At 45.4% G+C, this 14,695-nt stretch overlaps 1 protein-coding gene across 1 annotated transcript in view; it reads left to right on the top strand.

Moving 5' to 3' along the window:
• eif2ak2 (eukaryotic translation initiation factor 2-alpha kinase 2) overlaps window positions 1-5,475 on the top strand; it is a 61,464-nt gene extending 55,989 nt beyond the window's left edge. Inside the window, exons 19-21 of the mRNA XM_060821471.1 lie at window positions 1,758-1,862; window positions 3,098-3,160; window positions 3,259-5,475. Coding sequence (XP_060677454.1) covers window positions 1,758-1,862; window positions 3,098-3,160; window positions 3,259-3,342 — 252 coding nt within the window. The 3' untranslated portion in view covers window positions 3,343-5,475. The remainder of the gene's footprint in view (window positions 1-1,757; window positions 1,863-3,097; window positions 3,161-3,258) is intronic.
• The last annotated feature ends 9,220 nt before the right edge of the window (window positions 5,476-14,695 follow it).

The following is a 14,695-nucleotide window of genomic DNA, read 5'->3' on the forward strand; positions in this document are numbered from 1 at the left end:
TCCCTCTCGCTTGAAACCTATGCCCTCAAATTCTGGACCCCCTGACCCCAGGGAAAAGACCTTTGTCTATTTACCCTATCCAAGGCCCTCATGATTTTGTAAATCTCTGTAAGGTCACCTCTCAGCCTCCAGTGCTCCAGGAAAATAGCCTCAGCCTCAGTCTGTTCAACCTCTCCCTGTAGCTCAAAACCCCAACCCTGGCCACATCTGTGTCAATCTTTTCTGAATCGTTTCAATTTTTAAACATCCTTCCTATAGCAGGGAGACCAGAATTGGATGAGGCATTCCAAAAGTGGCCTAACCAATGTCCTGTACAGCCGCAACATGACCTCCCAGCTCCTGGGCTCAATACTCTGACCAATAAAGGAAAGCAAACCAAACGCCTTCTTCACTATCCTATCTACTTGTGACTTTCAAGGGGCTATGAACCTGCACTTCAAGGTCTCTTTGTTCAGCAACACTCCCCAGGACCTTACCATTAAGTGTATAAGTCCTGCCTTTCCAAAATGCAGCACCAAACATTTAACTAAATTAAACTCCATCTGCCACTTCTCAGCCCATTGGCCCATCTGATCAAGATCCTATTATATTCTAAGGTAACCCCCTTCACTGTCCACTACACCTCCAATTTTGGTGTTATCTCCTATGTTCACATCCAAATCATTTATATAAATGTTAAAAAGCAGTGTACCCAGCACTGATTCTTGTGACACTTCACTGGTCACAGGCATCCAGTCCAAAAACACAACCCTCCACCACCACCGTCTGTCTTCTACCTTTGTATCTTAGTTCTGTATCCAAATGGGTAGTTCTCCCTGTATTCCATGTGATCTAACCTTGGTAACCAGTCTCCCATGAGGAACCTGGTTGAACATCTTACTGAAGTCCATTTTGATCATGTCCCTCACTCTGCCCTCTCAATCCTCCTCATTACTTCTTCAAAAAACTTAATCAAATTCGTAAGACATGATTTCCCACGCACAAAGCCATGTTGACTATCCTGAATCAGCCCTTGGCTTTCCAAATACATGTATATCCTGTCCCTCAGGAATCCTTCCAACAACTTTCCCACCACCGAGGTCAGGCTCACTGGTCTATAGTTCTTTGGCTTTTCCTTACCACCTTGCCTAAATAGTGGCATCGCATTAGTCAACCTCCAGACTGCCAGCAACTCACCAATGGCTATCAATGATACAAATATCTCAGCAAGGGGCCCAGCAATAACTCCTCAAGCTTCCCATATAACTCTAGTGTACACCTGATCAATGTCTAGGGATTTGCCTACTTTTATGCATTTTAAGACACCCAGAACTTTCTCCTCTGTATTATGGACATTTTTCAAGATGGCACTATTCATTTCCTTCTCCACAGAAGCAAAATATTTGTTTGGTATCTCCCCTGTCTCCTGCGATTCCACATATAGGCAGCCTTGCTGATCTTTAAGGGGTACAATTCTCTCCCTCGTTGCCTGTTTATCCTTAATATATAACTTGAATTCAGACACCATCTCATTAAATGATGGAGAAGGCTGAACAGGCCCACACAATCTCCACCTCTTCCTATTTCTCCTGTTCTCCTGTAAACAGCATGTAATATAACTCCTAATGGGCCAGAGCACTGTGTGGGAGTATGACACTGTGCCTCAACTGGGAGCTATTTGAATGAGTAACTTGGTGATGGGCAGAGACTCTTTGTCAGGAAATTCCAGAGCTGTCCTCAGCTGAAATTTCCACTTTGTTTTCCTTCTCTCGATGCAGTTTTCAGGCGAGGACTATAATCACAAAGTCGACATCTATGCACTGGGGCTGATATTCTTTGAGCTTCTGTTCATGTGCCATGGGACCACAATGGAAAAAAGCAAGGTATCTCGATCACTTAAAATAACCAGCCGGCAGTACGGGGGTGCGGGGGAGAGCTGGGAATTTTCATTGGCCTGGAAGGAAGCATCTGGGCCAGAAGAGTGCACACACCGTGCTGATGGCCAGCTTGAATCCTGACCGTCTGCATTAACTTGAAAAGCCAGGTGACATATGAAATAGCCTTCTGAACAACACTATCATTGTGCAGCTTGCTTTCATTGTCCTAAAACCCAGAGCAAAGTGTACAAACCCTGACCGACAGGTTTGCAGACAGGGGGTAGCTGCAGAGTGCCCAGGGAGGGCACTCCATCACCTTCCTATTCACCTGTCCACAGTTTCACAGGTTCCTGGAGCATTGTTACCTCAATTGATGGCCACTTCAGGACTGTTTCCTGCTAGGTCTCAGTACTGTGGTCTGTAGGGTTAGCTCAGGGTAAATGGGGAGCGGGAGGGCTCTGAAGGGCAGAAAAGGGAGTAGGGTTCCTCCTCCTCCTCCTTCCCCCTTTCAGGTTCTCCTTCCCAATCATGGCCTTATGGGTCTGCTCCCTCCAGTGGGTGTTCACACCCAGCCCCACCTACCCACCAATAACACTCATTCCCTCTCCACCAGGACCTCCCTGTTGTAGGTGGGTGCCCTAGCTGGTCTGGGGGCTCTCTGTGGTTCCTCAGACAGATGGCACCGCCTGACCCTGCAGCAGTAGGTGCCCCTCACTGCTTCCAAGAGCCCTGCTGGCACAGTGGAGTTGTCAGCCAATCCCAGACAGGGCTTTCTTCGAAGTGAAAGACAACTCTATCTAGCTAATTGACGCTCCATGGAGCATTAAACAGCTGCCAAGCAGTCAGCATTAATGGAGATCATGTTGCCCCAAAATGTAAACCCTTGGATGAAGACACATATAACTGAGAAATGACCTGTAAGTATGTTCCTAGCAACATTGCCCTTCTAACTGTGTCGAATCCTTGGGTCTAGATCCAATCTTTGGTCTTTTGCAAAGTAACAGTAAGATTGGCTTTGATCGGCTCCTTGGGGTAGGAATGTGGTTCAGACCTGGACTGAATACATAGACGTGTGTATTTTAGAAAAGACTTGGAAGTACTGGCCTCTGATGAATCCCTTTACAGATCACACATTAAAGACCCAGTTACTTGCTGGCCTTCCTGTTGAGCTAATTAAGGAAAACACAGTTACAGCCAGCGGGGGAGTTGCTAATCTTGGTGTTTGTTTGTGGTTTATTTAGATTTGGAATGATGTCAGAAAGGGAAACTTCCCTCCATGCTGTCTGAAGGACTCTGAAGTCAAGGTAACAGCGTCATGGTTTCCGTGTAATACCGGATAATCACTTCTGTTACTTCATGTTAACAGTAAGTGGTAAACCTCTTTTGTGTCTCTCGTCCTCAGATTTCAATAATCCAAAAAATGCTCTCTCAGGCTGCGAGTGAAAGACCAGAAGCAAATGAAGTCAAGGAGAATCTGGAACTTTGAATCTTACAAAGCAATCAAAAAGCTTTTCCAGAAATCTGAAGTGAGAGGACTTTTCCCAGATAGCACACTAGAACTGAGAAGTCAATGGGTTGGTCACTGTTAGTCTTAACGATCAAAATTCAATCTTTGAAACTTAATACTATCAGAACGCATAGAATGTTACTTTGTCTGCTAATTGGATCACTGTAAAGAACCTAGATTTAATCTAATGTGAATTCCTGGTCAAATTATATGGTCTCCTCTCAAGTTGCTTGGCCAGGTATTTTGTGGGGTTTCCTCAGAACCTTAAGGTGCCACTTTATAACCAAGAAGTACTTTGTAACTGATGTCACTGTTATAATGAATGTGGTGACCAATTTGCAAACAGTGAGAACCCATGAACAGCAATGAATAAACCAACTGGTTTGACTGCTGTTGAACGAGAGTTAAGTGTCAGTCAGCACTAAGGGATATGCTCAGAACTCAATTTCCAGAAACATGCAGGCGATAAGACTTCAGGAATTCCAGGCTGTTTTATCAGAGTTGAAAACCTGCAGAGATCTCTTTGGGAGAATAAAGTGGAGGGGCAGCACAGCAGAGGGTCAGATGTGGGAATAACTGGATGGGTGGGTGGTTGAAGTTGAGTTGCAGTGTGAGGATCGTATAAGACAGATACGTGTGAGCTCCCAGTGAGAGCAGCTGCAAGCAACAACAACAACCATCTTGTCCCTGTTAGCTTTGAACATGTTTTCTCAGACTTTCAGAGGAGCCAAACTGTCCTGATGAAGGGCTTTTGCCCCAAACGTCGATTTCGCTGCTCCTCGGATGCTCCCTGAACTGCTGTGCTCTTCCAGCACCACTGATCCAGTACCCTGTTTCTTCACAGTACAGAGTGAGGAAATTGGCCCCATTGGCCAGTGTGTTGGTGTGAATTTGAAATGCAAAAGCAGCCCTTCATTAGTAAGTCTCTGTTGTATATGTCTGCTGGTGTTGGCCATGGTTCATGTATAGCCTGAGAATGCATAGCATTCTCCCCTCTCAGTCAGGGACTTGAGGACAAATCACTTTGTGCTGCTGGAGGTGAACTGGGCTCTGTCTATCTGCCTAGGTAGACAACAAAGGAGAGGGGGAGGTCTCCGGACCCCTCAGCCAAGATTGCTAGACAAATTATCTGTTTATTATCATGTTATGGGAATTTTCTGTGTCCAAAATGGCCACCATAGTTCCTGCACTATGACAGTGACTGCTCTTCAAAACATTTATAACTCTGCACTCTTCTCTGTCTGAGTTTAATGATTCCACCATTGATGGCCATTCATTCAACTGCCTGGGTCCAGAGCTCTGGAATTCCCTGGCTCACACTGCTCTGTCTCTCCTTTTAAGGTAGTCCTCTTGACCATGGACTTGAGTAAAGCCTTTTACAAGGTTCCACATGGTAATTGGTAAAGTTTGTAAGTTTACTCACTGAGCTGGTAGATTTGTTCTCAGATGTTTTGCCACCATGCTCGGTAATAGCATCAGTGAGCCTCCGATGAAGCACTGGTGCTCTGTTCAACTTGCTATTTATGTGCCTTGGTCTGTTGTGGTGGGTGATATCATTTCCGGTTCTTTTTCTGAGAGGTTGGTAAATGGGGTCCAAATCATTGTGTTGATTGATGGAGTTCCGGTTTGAATGCCAGGTGTCTAGGAATTCCCGTGCATGTCTTTGTTTAGCCTGTCCCAGGATGGATGTGTTGTCCCAGTCGACCTGGTGTCCCTCTTCATCTGTGTGTATGGATACTAGTGATAGTTGGTCATGTCTTTTGGTGGTTAGTTGGTGCTCATGTATCATGGTGGCTAGTTTCCTGCTTGTCTGTCCAATGTAATGTTTGTTGCAGTCCTTGCAGGGTATTTTTGTATGTGACATTTGTTCTGCTGGCTGTTGGTACAGGGTTGGTAAATTGATCAGGAGCTGTTTCAGTCAGGTGGTAGGTTTGTGGGCTATCATGATGCCTAGGGGCTGGAGTAGTCTGGTCGTCACCTCCAAGATGCCTTTAATGTATGGCAGGGTGGCTACAGTCTCTGGGCATGTTGTGTCTTCTTGTTTAAGTCTGTTTTGCAGGAATCGGCAGACGTTGTATAGGCTTTCGAGGACTAGAGCAAACATTATGTTGGACAAACAGGCAGGAAACTAGCCACCAGGATACATGAACACCAATTAGCTACCAAAAGACATGACCAACTATCACTAATATCCATACACACAAACGAAGAGGGACAACAGTCGGACTGGGACAATACATCCATCCTGGGATAGGCTAAACAAAGGCACACACAGGAATTCCTCGAGACCTGGCATTCAACCCAGAACTCCATTAACAAACATATCGATTTGGACCCCAATTACCTACCTCTCAGAAAAAGAACTGGAAGTGATGGTGCCCTCTTGAAATAGCTGAGAGCAAATCTAACAGTTCAGCGAGCAAACCCAAAACCTAGGCTACAAATCTTCTCTAAAATTGCAAACACTAATTGGTTAAAATTTGATCACAAAGGATTCAGGGTGAGCTTGCCAATTGGGTATAAGATTGGCTTTAATGGCAGGAGACAGAGAGTGGTGGTGGAGGGGGTTTTATTTGACTAGAGGCCTGTTACGAGCATTACTACATAGGGATTAGTGTCGGGTCCATTTTTGTTTGTCATTTATATATGTTGGTGTGAACTTGAAATCCAGAAACAGCACTACACGAGTAAGTCTCTGTTGTTAATGCCTGCTGGTGTTGACCATAGCTCATGTATAGCCTGAGAATGCATAGCATTCTCCCCTCTCAGTCTGGGACTTGAGGACAAATCACCTTGTGCTGCTGGAGGTGAACTGGATCCTTTCTTTCCACATAGGTAGGCAACAAAGGAGCAGGGGAGCTCTCCTGAACCCTCAACCAACATTACTATAACAAATGATTGGTTTATTATCACTTTATGGGATCTTTCTGTGTCCAAATTGGCCACCATTGTTTCTACACTTTTACAACTCTGCACTCCTAGATGATTATATAGAAGGCATGATTAGATTAGATTCCCTACAGTGTGGAAACAGGCCATTTGGCCCAACAAGTCCACACGAACGAGTAACCTACCCAGACCCATTCCCCTGCATTTACCCTTACTAATACACCTAACACTACGGGCAATTTAGCATGGCCAATTCATCTGACCTGCACATCTTTGGATTGTGGGAGGAAACTGCAGCACCTGCAGGAAACCCATGCAGACACGGGGAAAACATTCAATCTCCATGTGGACAGTCACCCAAAGCAGGAATTGAACCTGGGTCCCTGGCACTGTGAGGCGGCAGTGCTAACCACTGTTCCACCGTGCCACCCAACTAACGACATGGCTAGTGAGTTTGCAAATGACACCAAAATTTGTGGTAGAGTGGTGAAGATGAGTACAAAAAGATCTTGATCAATTGGGTCAGTGGGCTGACGAGTGGCAGATGGAGTTTGATTTGATTAAATGTGAAGTATTGCATTTTGCTAAAACAAAGGTAGGATTTATACAATTAAAAGTCAGGCCTTAGGCAGTGTTGTAGAACAGAGAGACCCAGGGGTTAAGGTACATAACTCTTTGAAGTTTGTGTCACAGGTAGACAGGGTGGTTAAGAAGGCATTTCGCACTCTTGCCTACATTGCTCAGACCTTTGTGTAGAGGAACTGGGATGTCACGTTGAGGTTGTTCAGGACATAGGTGCGGCCTCCTCTGGAATACTGTGTCCCATCTGATCACCCAGTTATAGGAAGGATATTATTAAGCTGGAGAAGATTCAGAAAAGATTTACCAGGATATTGCTGGGAAAGGAGGATTTAAATTATAAGGAGAGGCTAGTTAGGCTGGGACTTGCAAAGATGGTGCCAGGTGTGGGAGAACGGCTTCATGAGGACTTTAACGGAATCCTAGAAGAGATTGCGCTGGTACAGAGCTCTTTCCTCTGGACAAGTTCAAGAGGGGCCCTGATGGAGATCTTTAAAGTTTGGAAGATGTTTGTCAGAAAGGACTTGGAGAAGCTTCTGGTGAAATTTGGGGTGAGTAATGACAAGTTTCACATTTGTTTTGATTTTTAACTGCCCAATGGTCATTGATGCCATGTTCATTGTTTGGAATGTCCTCAGATGGAAAACTCTCTCTGTGAGGACAAGTCTTTCTGAGATTCATACCTCATCCCTGGGATCATTCTCTTCACTCTCTCTCAGGCCCTGGCCTTCTCCTTACAGGCCCAGATTTGGATCGGTCAGGCTAGAGTCTGAACAATGTTTCCTTAGATTTAGGATTTAGACTTGCTAGTGTTTATTTTTTCTGACTCTACTTATGGAGCCAGGGATGCTGCTTGTTCTTTGAAACACACTCATCAACATTCAAAGATCTTTCTATTTGAAGCCCCAAGTCTCCCAGTTCCTGCACCCATTTTGAAATGGTGTAATTTAATTGATATTTCCTGAAGCCATTCCTCCTTCTAAAAACAATATTACATCACACTTTCCTGAATTTGATTAGCCATGTTTATCCATTTCAGTCTCTCCCAGTGTTACCCATCAGCCTGTTCAATGAGCTGACTAAAGAATAACTGAGTCAATGATAATTTTGAATAAACCCATGCTTTCATTTTTAGCCCGCATTTTCCCAACTGTCAGTTCATTTTGCCTTTAGTTAGTGTCTCTTAAAGTTTATCCCTCTGAGTATATCACCTCCTTCTTTCAACAAGGATGTAATGTTTGCGATATTCTGCTGCCAAATCCACGGAGAACTGGAAAACCAGACACCACAATTCCCATCTCCTTTCCCTCCACAGTGTAGGCTGCAACTTATCCAGGCCCAGGGACTTCTCTGCTTTGCACACTGGCAGCCTTTTCAGCAACTCGTCTTTGTCTAGTGCCCCATCTTTCCTTACCATTGGCAAACTGAACAACTTGCGCTTCCCTGGGGCCTTCCCAGGATCCGATGTTACCTGCCACTTGTCTGCTTACTCCATTTTCTTTTAATTATCAACACTTTCCATTTGCACAGGTACATGGATCGGAACAGTTTGGAGGGATATGGGCCAAAAGCCTATCCCTCTAAAATGGGACTAGTTCAGTTTAGGAAACTGGGTCAGCATGGATGAGTTGGGCCAAAGGGCCTGTTTCCACGCTGTATTACTCTTTTTGCTGTGTTCCCATAGTCCATAGGGGCTGCTCTCTCATTTGAGAGAAGCTACTGGTGGTGATTTAACCTGAGGCCCACCAGACTTCAGGCGAGGGAAGAGGTTGAGAAGGAGAGTCCTTCATAGTAACCTCAAACCAGTGATGGAAATTGAACCCACGCTGTTGACATCACACTGTTCTCCAAACCAATTACTCTATGATTATTGTCCCAAGTTTGTTTGTAGTGGTTTTACTCACCAAAATCTGACAGGTGAGTCACATCAGAGAATGTGAGGAACAGGCTTGGTCATAGTCATGAAGTCATACAGCACGCACACAGACCATTTGGTTCAACCATCCACGTTGATCAAAATTCCAAACTAAACTAGTCCCACCTGCCTGCGCTTGGCCCATATCCCTCCAAACCTTGCCTATTCATGTACTTATCGAAATGTCTTTTAAAAGTTCATGACACTTTTGAGATGGAGTAAACTATGACAAATCATGAACTACAGTTCAACTCTATAAACATTGTGGAGGAGTAGATCATAGTCAAAAAGTGTGGTGCTGGAAAAACGCAGCAGGTCAGGGAGCATCCAAGGAGCAGGAGAGTCGACATTTCAGCCATAAGCCCTTCATCAGGGATGTGGGGTGGGGGTTTGCTGCTAGATAAATAGGAGGGGATGTGGGGCTGTGGGGGGAGGCAATAGGTAGATGAAGGTGGGGGGGTGGAAGGTGATAGGTCAGAGTGGAGGGTGGAGCGGAGAGGTGGGAAGGAAGATGGACAGGTAGGATGTTCAAGAGAGAAGTGGAGGGTTGGATCTGGGATAAAGTGGGGGAGGGGAGATGAGGAAACTGGTGAAATTGATGTGAATGCTGTGTTGTTGGAAGATCCCAAGGGTAGGTGGTGGAAATGGTGGAGGATGATGCACTGTATCCGGAGATTGGTGGAGTGGAAGATGAGGACAAGGGGGGGGGTTCAATCGTTGTTGCAGTTAGAGGGGTGGGGTTCAAGGGCGGAGGTGCGGAAGGTGGAGGAGATGTGCCGGAGAGTGTTGTTGATCATGTGGGAGGGGAAATTGCGGTCCTTGAAATAGGAGGATACCTGGGGTAGAATTGTTCCTCCTGGGAGCAGATATGGTGGAGATTTATAAAGGGCTCCCAAGCCATGCCAACTTGGTGTAAATCCAGGCCTGCGGCCTAGGAAATACCGCACAGGCTGGGATTCTTCTCTGGAAACAGGTCTTGAGATAGGAGGACTTTGGGGTGTGGGGGCATCCTGAGGGTGGAGGTGGGACCTAAGGGGGTCTTTTAAACAATGAGAAGGTTGAACAGAGTGGGTGTAGGAATAACGTTTGTGTGTGTGTGGAGCAGACCAAAATAAGGAATGTAAATTTGTGAGCCACTGGTACATCCAATGGGGGATTCTGTGGAAACATCTCTATCCAGAGAGTGGCTGGAATGTGAAACATGCTACCATATGGAATAATATATTGGTACTTTTAAGTGGAAGCTGATCAAGGGTTATCCTGATTGGGTCAAATGAAGTATTGTGCGAAGAGGTTCATATGGACCACAAAGACCAGCAGAGATCAGATAGGCTGAATGGTTAGTTTGTGCGCTATAAGTCCAGTAAACAAAGGATCCAACCAAACATTGCTCATAACATTATCTGGTGAGGGCTCGACATTAAAGAGCCATTTGAACGGTGGATCCCAGGTTTCTATGAAATGGTGGACTGGATGAGTCATTCTCCCACGCCCTTTCTGCCTGTACTGTGGACTATGGAGCTAGCTGGACATTTTGTAAGACATTTTGAAAGATCTGATGTAGCTGGTTAAACAAATACCACCCAGTTGGCTTCTTTCTGCATTGGCTATAGTTTAGTGTACTTAGAGAAGTGTGGATTGTACGTATACACAATATACACACTGAACTCCATGCTCATTGAATAGACCTTCTAGTAACAGTTTATTGATAAATTTATGGTATGTGTTTCATTGCACAAACAATTGTTTCATGTCATCTACATGAAATTGTTTTTAAGGATTTGTCCCTGACAAGGAATGACCCTGTGAAAGCTCTTTGTTTTTTCAATAAAATTTAATAAATGTTGGTGATTGGCGTTGGTGTCATTTGGAGTCACCGTACTCAGTGCTTGATGTATCTCAATCTTCAAAATAAAACCTGCTCCCTCTCTCTGAACACAACAGATTTGTTGGCTCTTTTCATTCAATGTCAGCTATAGACTCAGTGTTGGCATTACTCTCATTTCTGTAGAAGGTCATGGGTTCCAATACCTAGATCTGCACATCTACTTGTACATCCTACAAGTACACCTATACCCACACCTACACTCTCACATACACCCACATGTACACTCACAACAGCGCCCAGGTCTAAACCCACACCTACACTCACTCCAACATCTACATGCACGCCCACATCTACACTAACACTGATACTCTCACCTACACCCACACAAGCACTCATACCAATGCCAACACCTACACTCACAGCAACACCCATATCGGCAGTCACAGTAGCACTCACACTTACAACCGCACTGACCGTAAGCTAGCTGTTTGTCAGGATGTCCAAGAATGTAGGGAGGCTTTGGAGAAGGTAGCACTGACAGGGAATACTTGCGGACACAGAGATGGGCTCAAGTGCGTATACTTCAACGCAAGGAGTATCAGAAATAAGGTGGGTGAACTTAAGGAGTGGATCGGTATCTGGGACAACGATGTTGTGGCCATCACGGAAACGTGGATAGATGAGGGACAGGAATGGTTGTTGGAGGTTCCTGGTTACAGATGTTTCAGTAAGATTAGGGAGGGTGGTAAAAAAGGAGGGGGGGTGGCATTGCTAATTAGAAATGGTATAACGGCTGCAGAAAGGAAGTTTGAGAGGGATTTGCCTTTGGAGGTAGTATGGGCTGAAGTCAGAAATAGGAAAGGTGCAGTCACCTTGTTGGGTGTTTACTATAGGCCCCCCAATAGCAGCAGAGATGTGGAGAAACAGATTGGGAAACAGATTTTGGAAAGGTGCAGAAGTCACAGGGTCGTAGTCATGGGCGACTTCAACTTCCCAAATATTGATTGGAAGCTCTTTAGATCAAGTAGATTGGATGGGGCGGTGTTTGTGCAGTGTGTCCAGGAAGCTTTTCTAACTCAGTATGTAGATTGTCCAACCAGAGGGGAGGCCATTTTGGATTGGTACTCGGTAATGAACTGGGACAAGTGATGGGCTTGTTAGTGGGTGAACATTTTGGTGATGGTGACCACAATTCTGTGACTTTCACCTTGGTTATGGAGAGAGATAGGTACGCACAACAGGGTAGATTTTACAATTGGGGGAAGGGAAATTACGATGCTGTAAGACAGGATTTGAGGAGCATAAGTTGGGAGCATAGGCTGTCAGGGAAGGATGTGGTGGAAATGTGGAACTTTTTCAAGGAGCAGATATGACATGTCCTTGATATGTACGTACCTATCAGGCAGGAAAGAAATGGTCGTGCGAGGGAACCTTGGTTGACGAGGGAGGTTGAATGTCTAGTAAAGAGGAAGAAGGAAGCTTATATAAAGTTGAGGAAACAGGGTTCGGACAGGGCAGTGGAGGTATACAGGATAGCCAGAAGGGACCCGAAGAAAGGGATTAGGAGAGCTAAGAGAGGGCATGAAAAATCCTTGGCGGATAGGATCAAGGATAACCCCAAGGCATTTTATGCGTATGTGAGAACCATGAGAATGACAAGAACGAGGGTAGGTCCGATCAAGGACAGTAGTGGGAGATTGTGTATTGAGTCGGAAGAGATAGGAGAGGTCTTGAATGAGTACTTTTCTTCAGTATTTACGAACAAGAGGGACCGTATTGTTGAAGAGGAGAGTGTGAAACGAACTGGTAAGCTAGAAGAGATACTTGTTAGGAAGGAAGATGTGTTGGACATTTTGAGCAACTTGAGGATAGACAAGTCCCCCGGGCCTGACGGGATATATCCTAGGATTATGTGGGAAGCAAGAGAGGAAATTGCAGTACCGTTGGCAATGATCTTTTCGTCTTCACTGTCAACGGGGGTGATACCAGGGGACTAGAGAGTAGCGAATGTTGTGCCCCTGTTCAAAAAAGGGAATAGGGATAACCCCGGGAATTACAGGCCAGTTAGTCTTACTTCTGTGGTAGGCAAAGTAATGGAAAGGGTACTGAGGGATAGGATTTATGAGTATCTGGAAAGACACTGCTTGATTAGGGACAGCCAGCACGGATTTGTGAAGGGTAGGTCTTGCCTTACAAGTCTTATTGAATTCTTTGAGGAGGTGACCAAGCATGTGGATGAGGGTAGAGCAGTGGATGTAGTGTACATGGATTTTAGTAAGGCATTTGATAAGGTTCCCCATGGTAGGCTTATGCGGAAAGTCAGGAGGCATGGGATAGAGGGAAATTTGGCCAATTGGATAGAAAACTGGCTAAGCGGTCGAAATCAGAGAGTGGTGGTAGATAGTAAATATTCAGCCTGGAGCCCAGTTACAAGTGGAGTTCCGCAGGGATCAGTTCTGGGTCCTCTGCTGTTTGTAATTTTTATTAATGACTTGGATGAGGGAGTCGAAGGGTGGGTCAGTAAATTTGCAGATGATACGAAGATTGGTGGAGTTGTGGACAGTGAGGAGGGCTGTTGTCGGCTGCAAAGGGACTTAGATACGATGCAGAGCTGGGCTGAGGAGTGGCAGATGGAGTTCAACCCTGCCAAGTGTGAGGTCGTCCATTTTGGAAGGACAAATAAGAATGCGGAATACAGGGTTAACGGTAGGGTTCTTAGTCAGGTGGAGGAACAGAGGGATCTTGGGGTCTATGTACATAGATCTTTGAAAGTTGCCACTCAGGTGGATAGAGCTTGTAAGAAGGCCTATGGTGTATTAGTGTTCATTAGCAGAGGGATTGAATTCAAGAGTCGTGAAGTGATATTGCAGCTGTACAGGACTTTGGTTAGGCCACATTTGGAGTACTGTGTGCAGTTCTGGTCGCCTCACTTTAGGAGAGATGTGGAAGCTTTGGAGAGGGTGCAGAGAAGATTTACCAGGATGTTGCCTGGAATGGAGAATAGGTCGTACGAGGATAGGTTGAGACTTCTCGGCCTTTTCTCGTTGGAACGGTGAAGGATGAGGGGTGACTTGATAGAGGTTTATAAGATGATCAGAGGAATAGATAGAGTAGACAGTCAGAAACTTTTTCCCCGGGTACAACAGAGTGTTACAAGGGGACATAAATTTAAGGTGAAGGGTGGAAGGTATAGGGGAGATGTCAGGGGTGGGTTCTTTACCCAGAGAGTGTTGGGGGCATGGAATACGCTGCCCGTGGGAGTGGTAGAGTCAGAATCATTGGCGACCTTTAAGTGGCAATTGGATAGGTACATGGATGGGTGCTTAATCTAGGATAGATGTTCGGCACAACATCGTGGGCCGAAGGGCCTGTTCTGTGCTGTATTGTTCTATGTTCTATGACTGTACTCCAACACCTACAGTCACACCCACAGTAACACCTGCACTCACACTAACATCCATACCAATACTCACACTCACACCCACAGCAACACCCATACCTGCAGTCACACCTACACTCACCCCAGCATCTATACTTACATGCACACCTACACTCAAAGCAACACCCACTCATTCACATCAACACCCACTCAATCATACTAACACCCACACCTACACTCAAACCAACACCCACTCATTCACACCAACACCACACCTACACTCAAACCAACATCCACTCATTCACACCTACACTCAAACCAACACCCACTCATTGACACCAACACCCACACCTACACTCAAACCAACACCCACTCATTGACACCAACACCCACACCTACACTCAAACCAACATCCACTCATTCACACCAACACCCACACCTACACTCAAACCAATACCCACTCATTCACACTAGCACACCTACACTCAAACCAATACGCACTCATTCACATCTAAACTGAAAGCAACACTCAAACCTACATTCTCACCAATACCTGTCCCAACAATATACCTGCACTCACACCAACAGCTGCATATACATAGTCACACCAATACTCATACTAACACCTACATCCACCTATGCACTCAGCTTTACTCACTGTAACACCCACTTACACTCATACCAGCAGCTACAACCACCTGATCACCGTTACCAACACACACCAACATCACAGTCACCCACA

The sequence above is a fragment of the Hemiscyllium ocellatum genome, chromosome 3 (genome assembly GCF_020745735.1).
Source record: "Hemiscyllium ocellatum isolate sHemOce1 chromosome 3, sHemOce1.pat.X.cur, whole genome shotgun sequence".
Lineage (NCBI taxonomy): Eukaryota > Metazoa > Chordata > Chondrichthyes > Orectolobiformes > Hemiscylliidae > Hemiscyllium > Hemiscyllium ocellatum.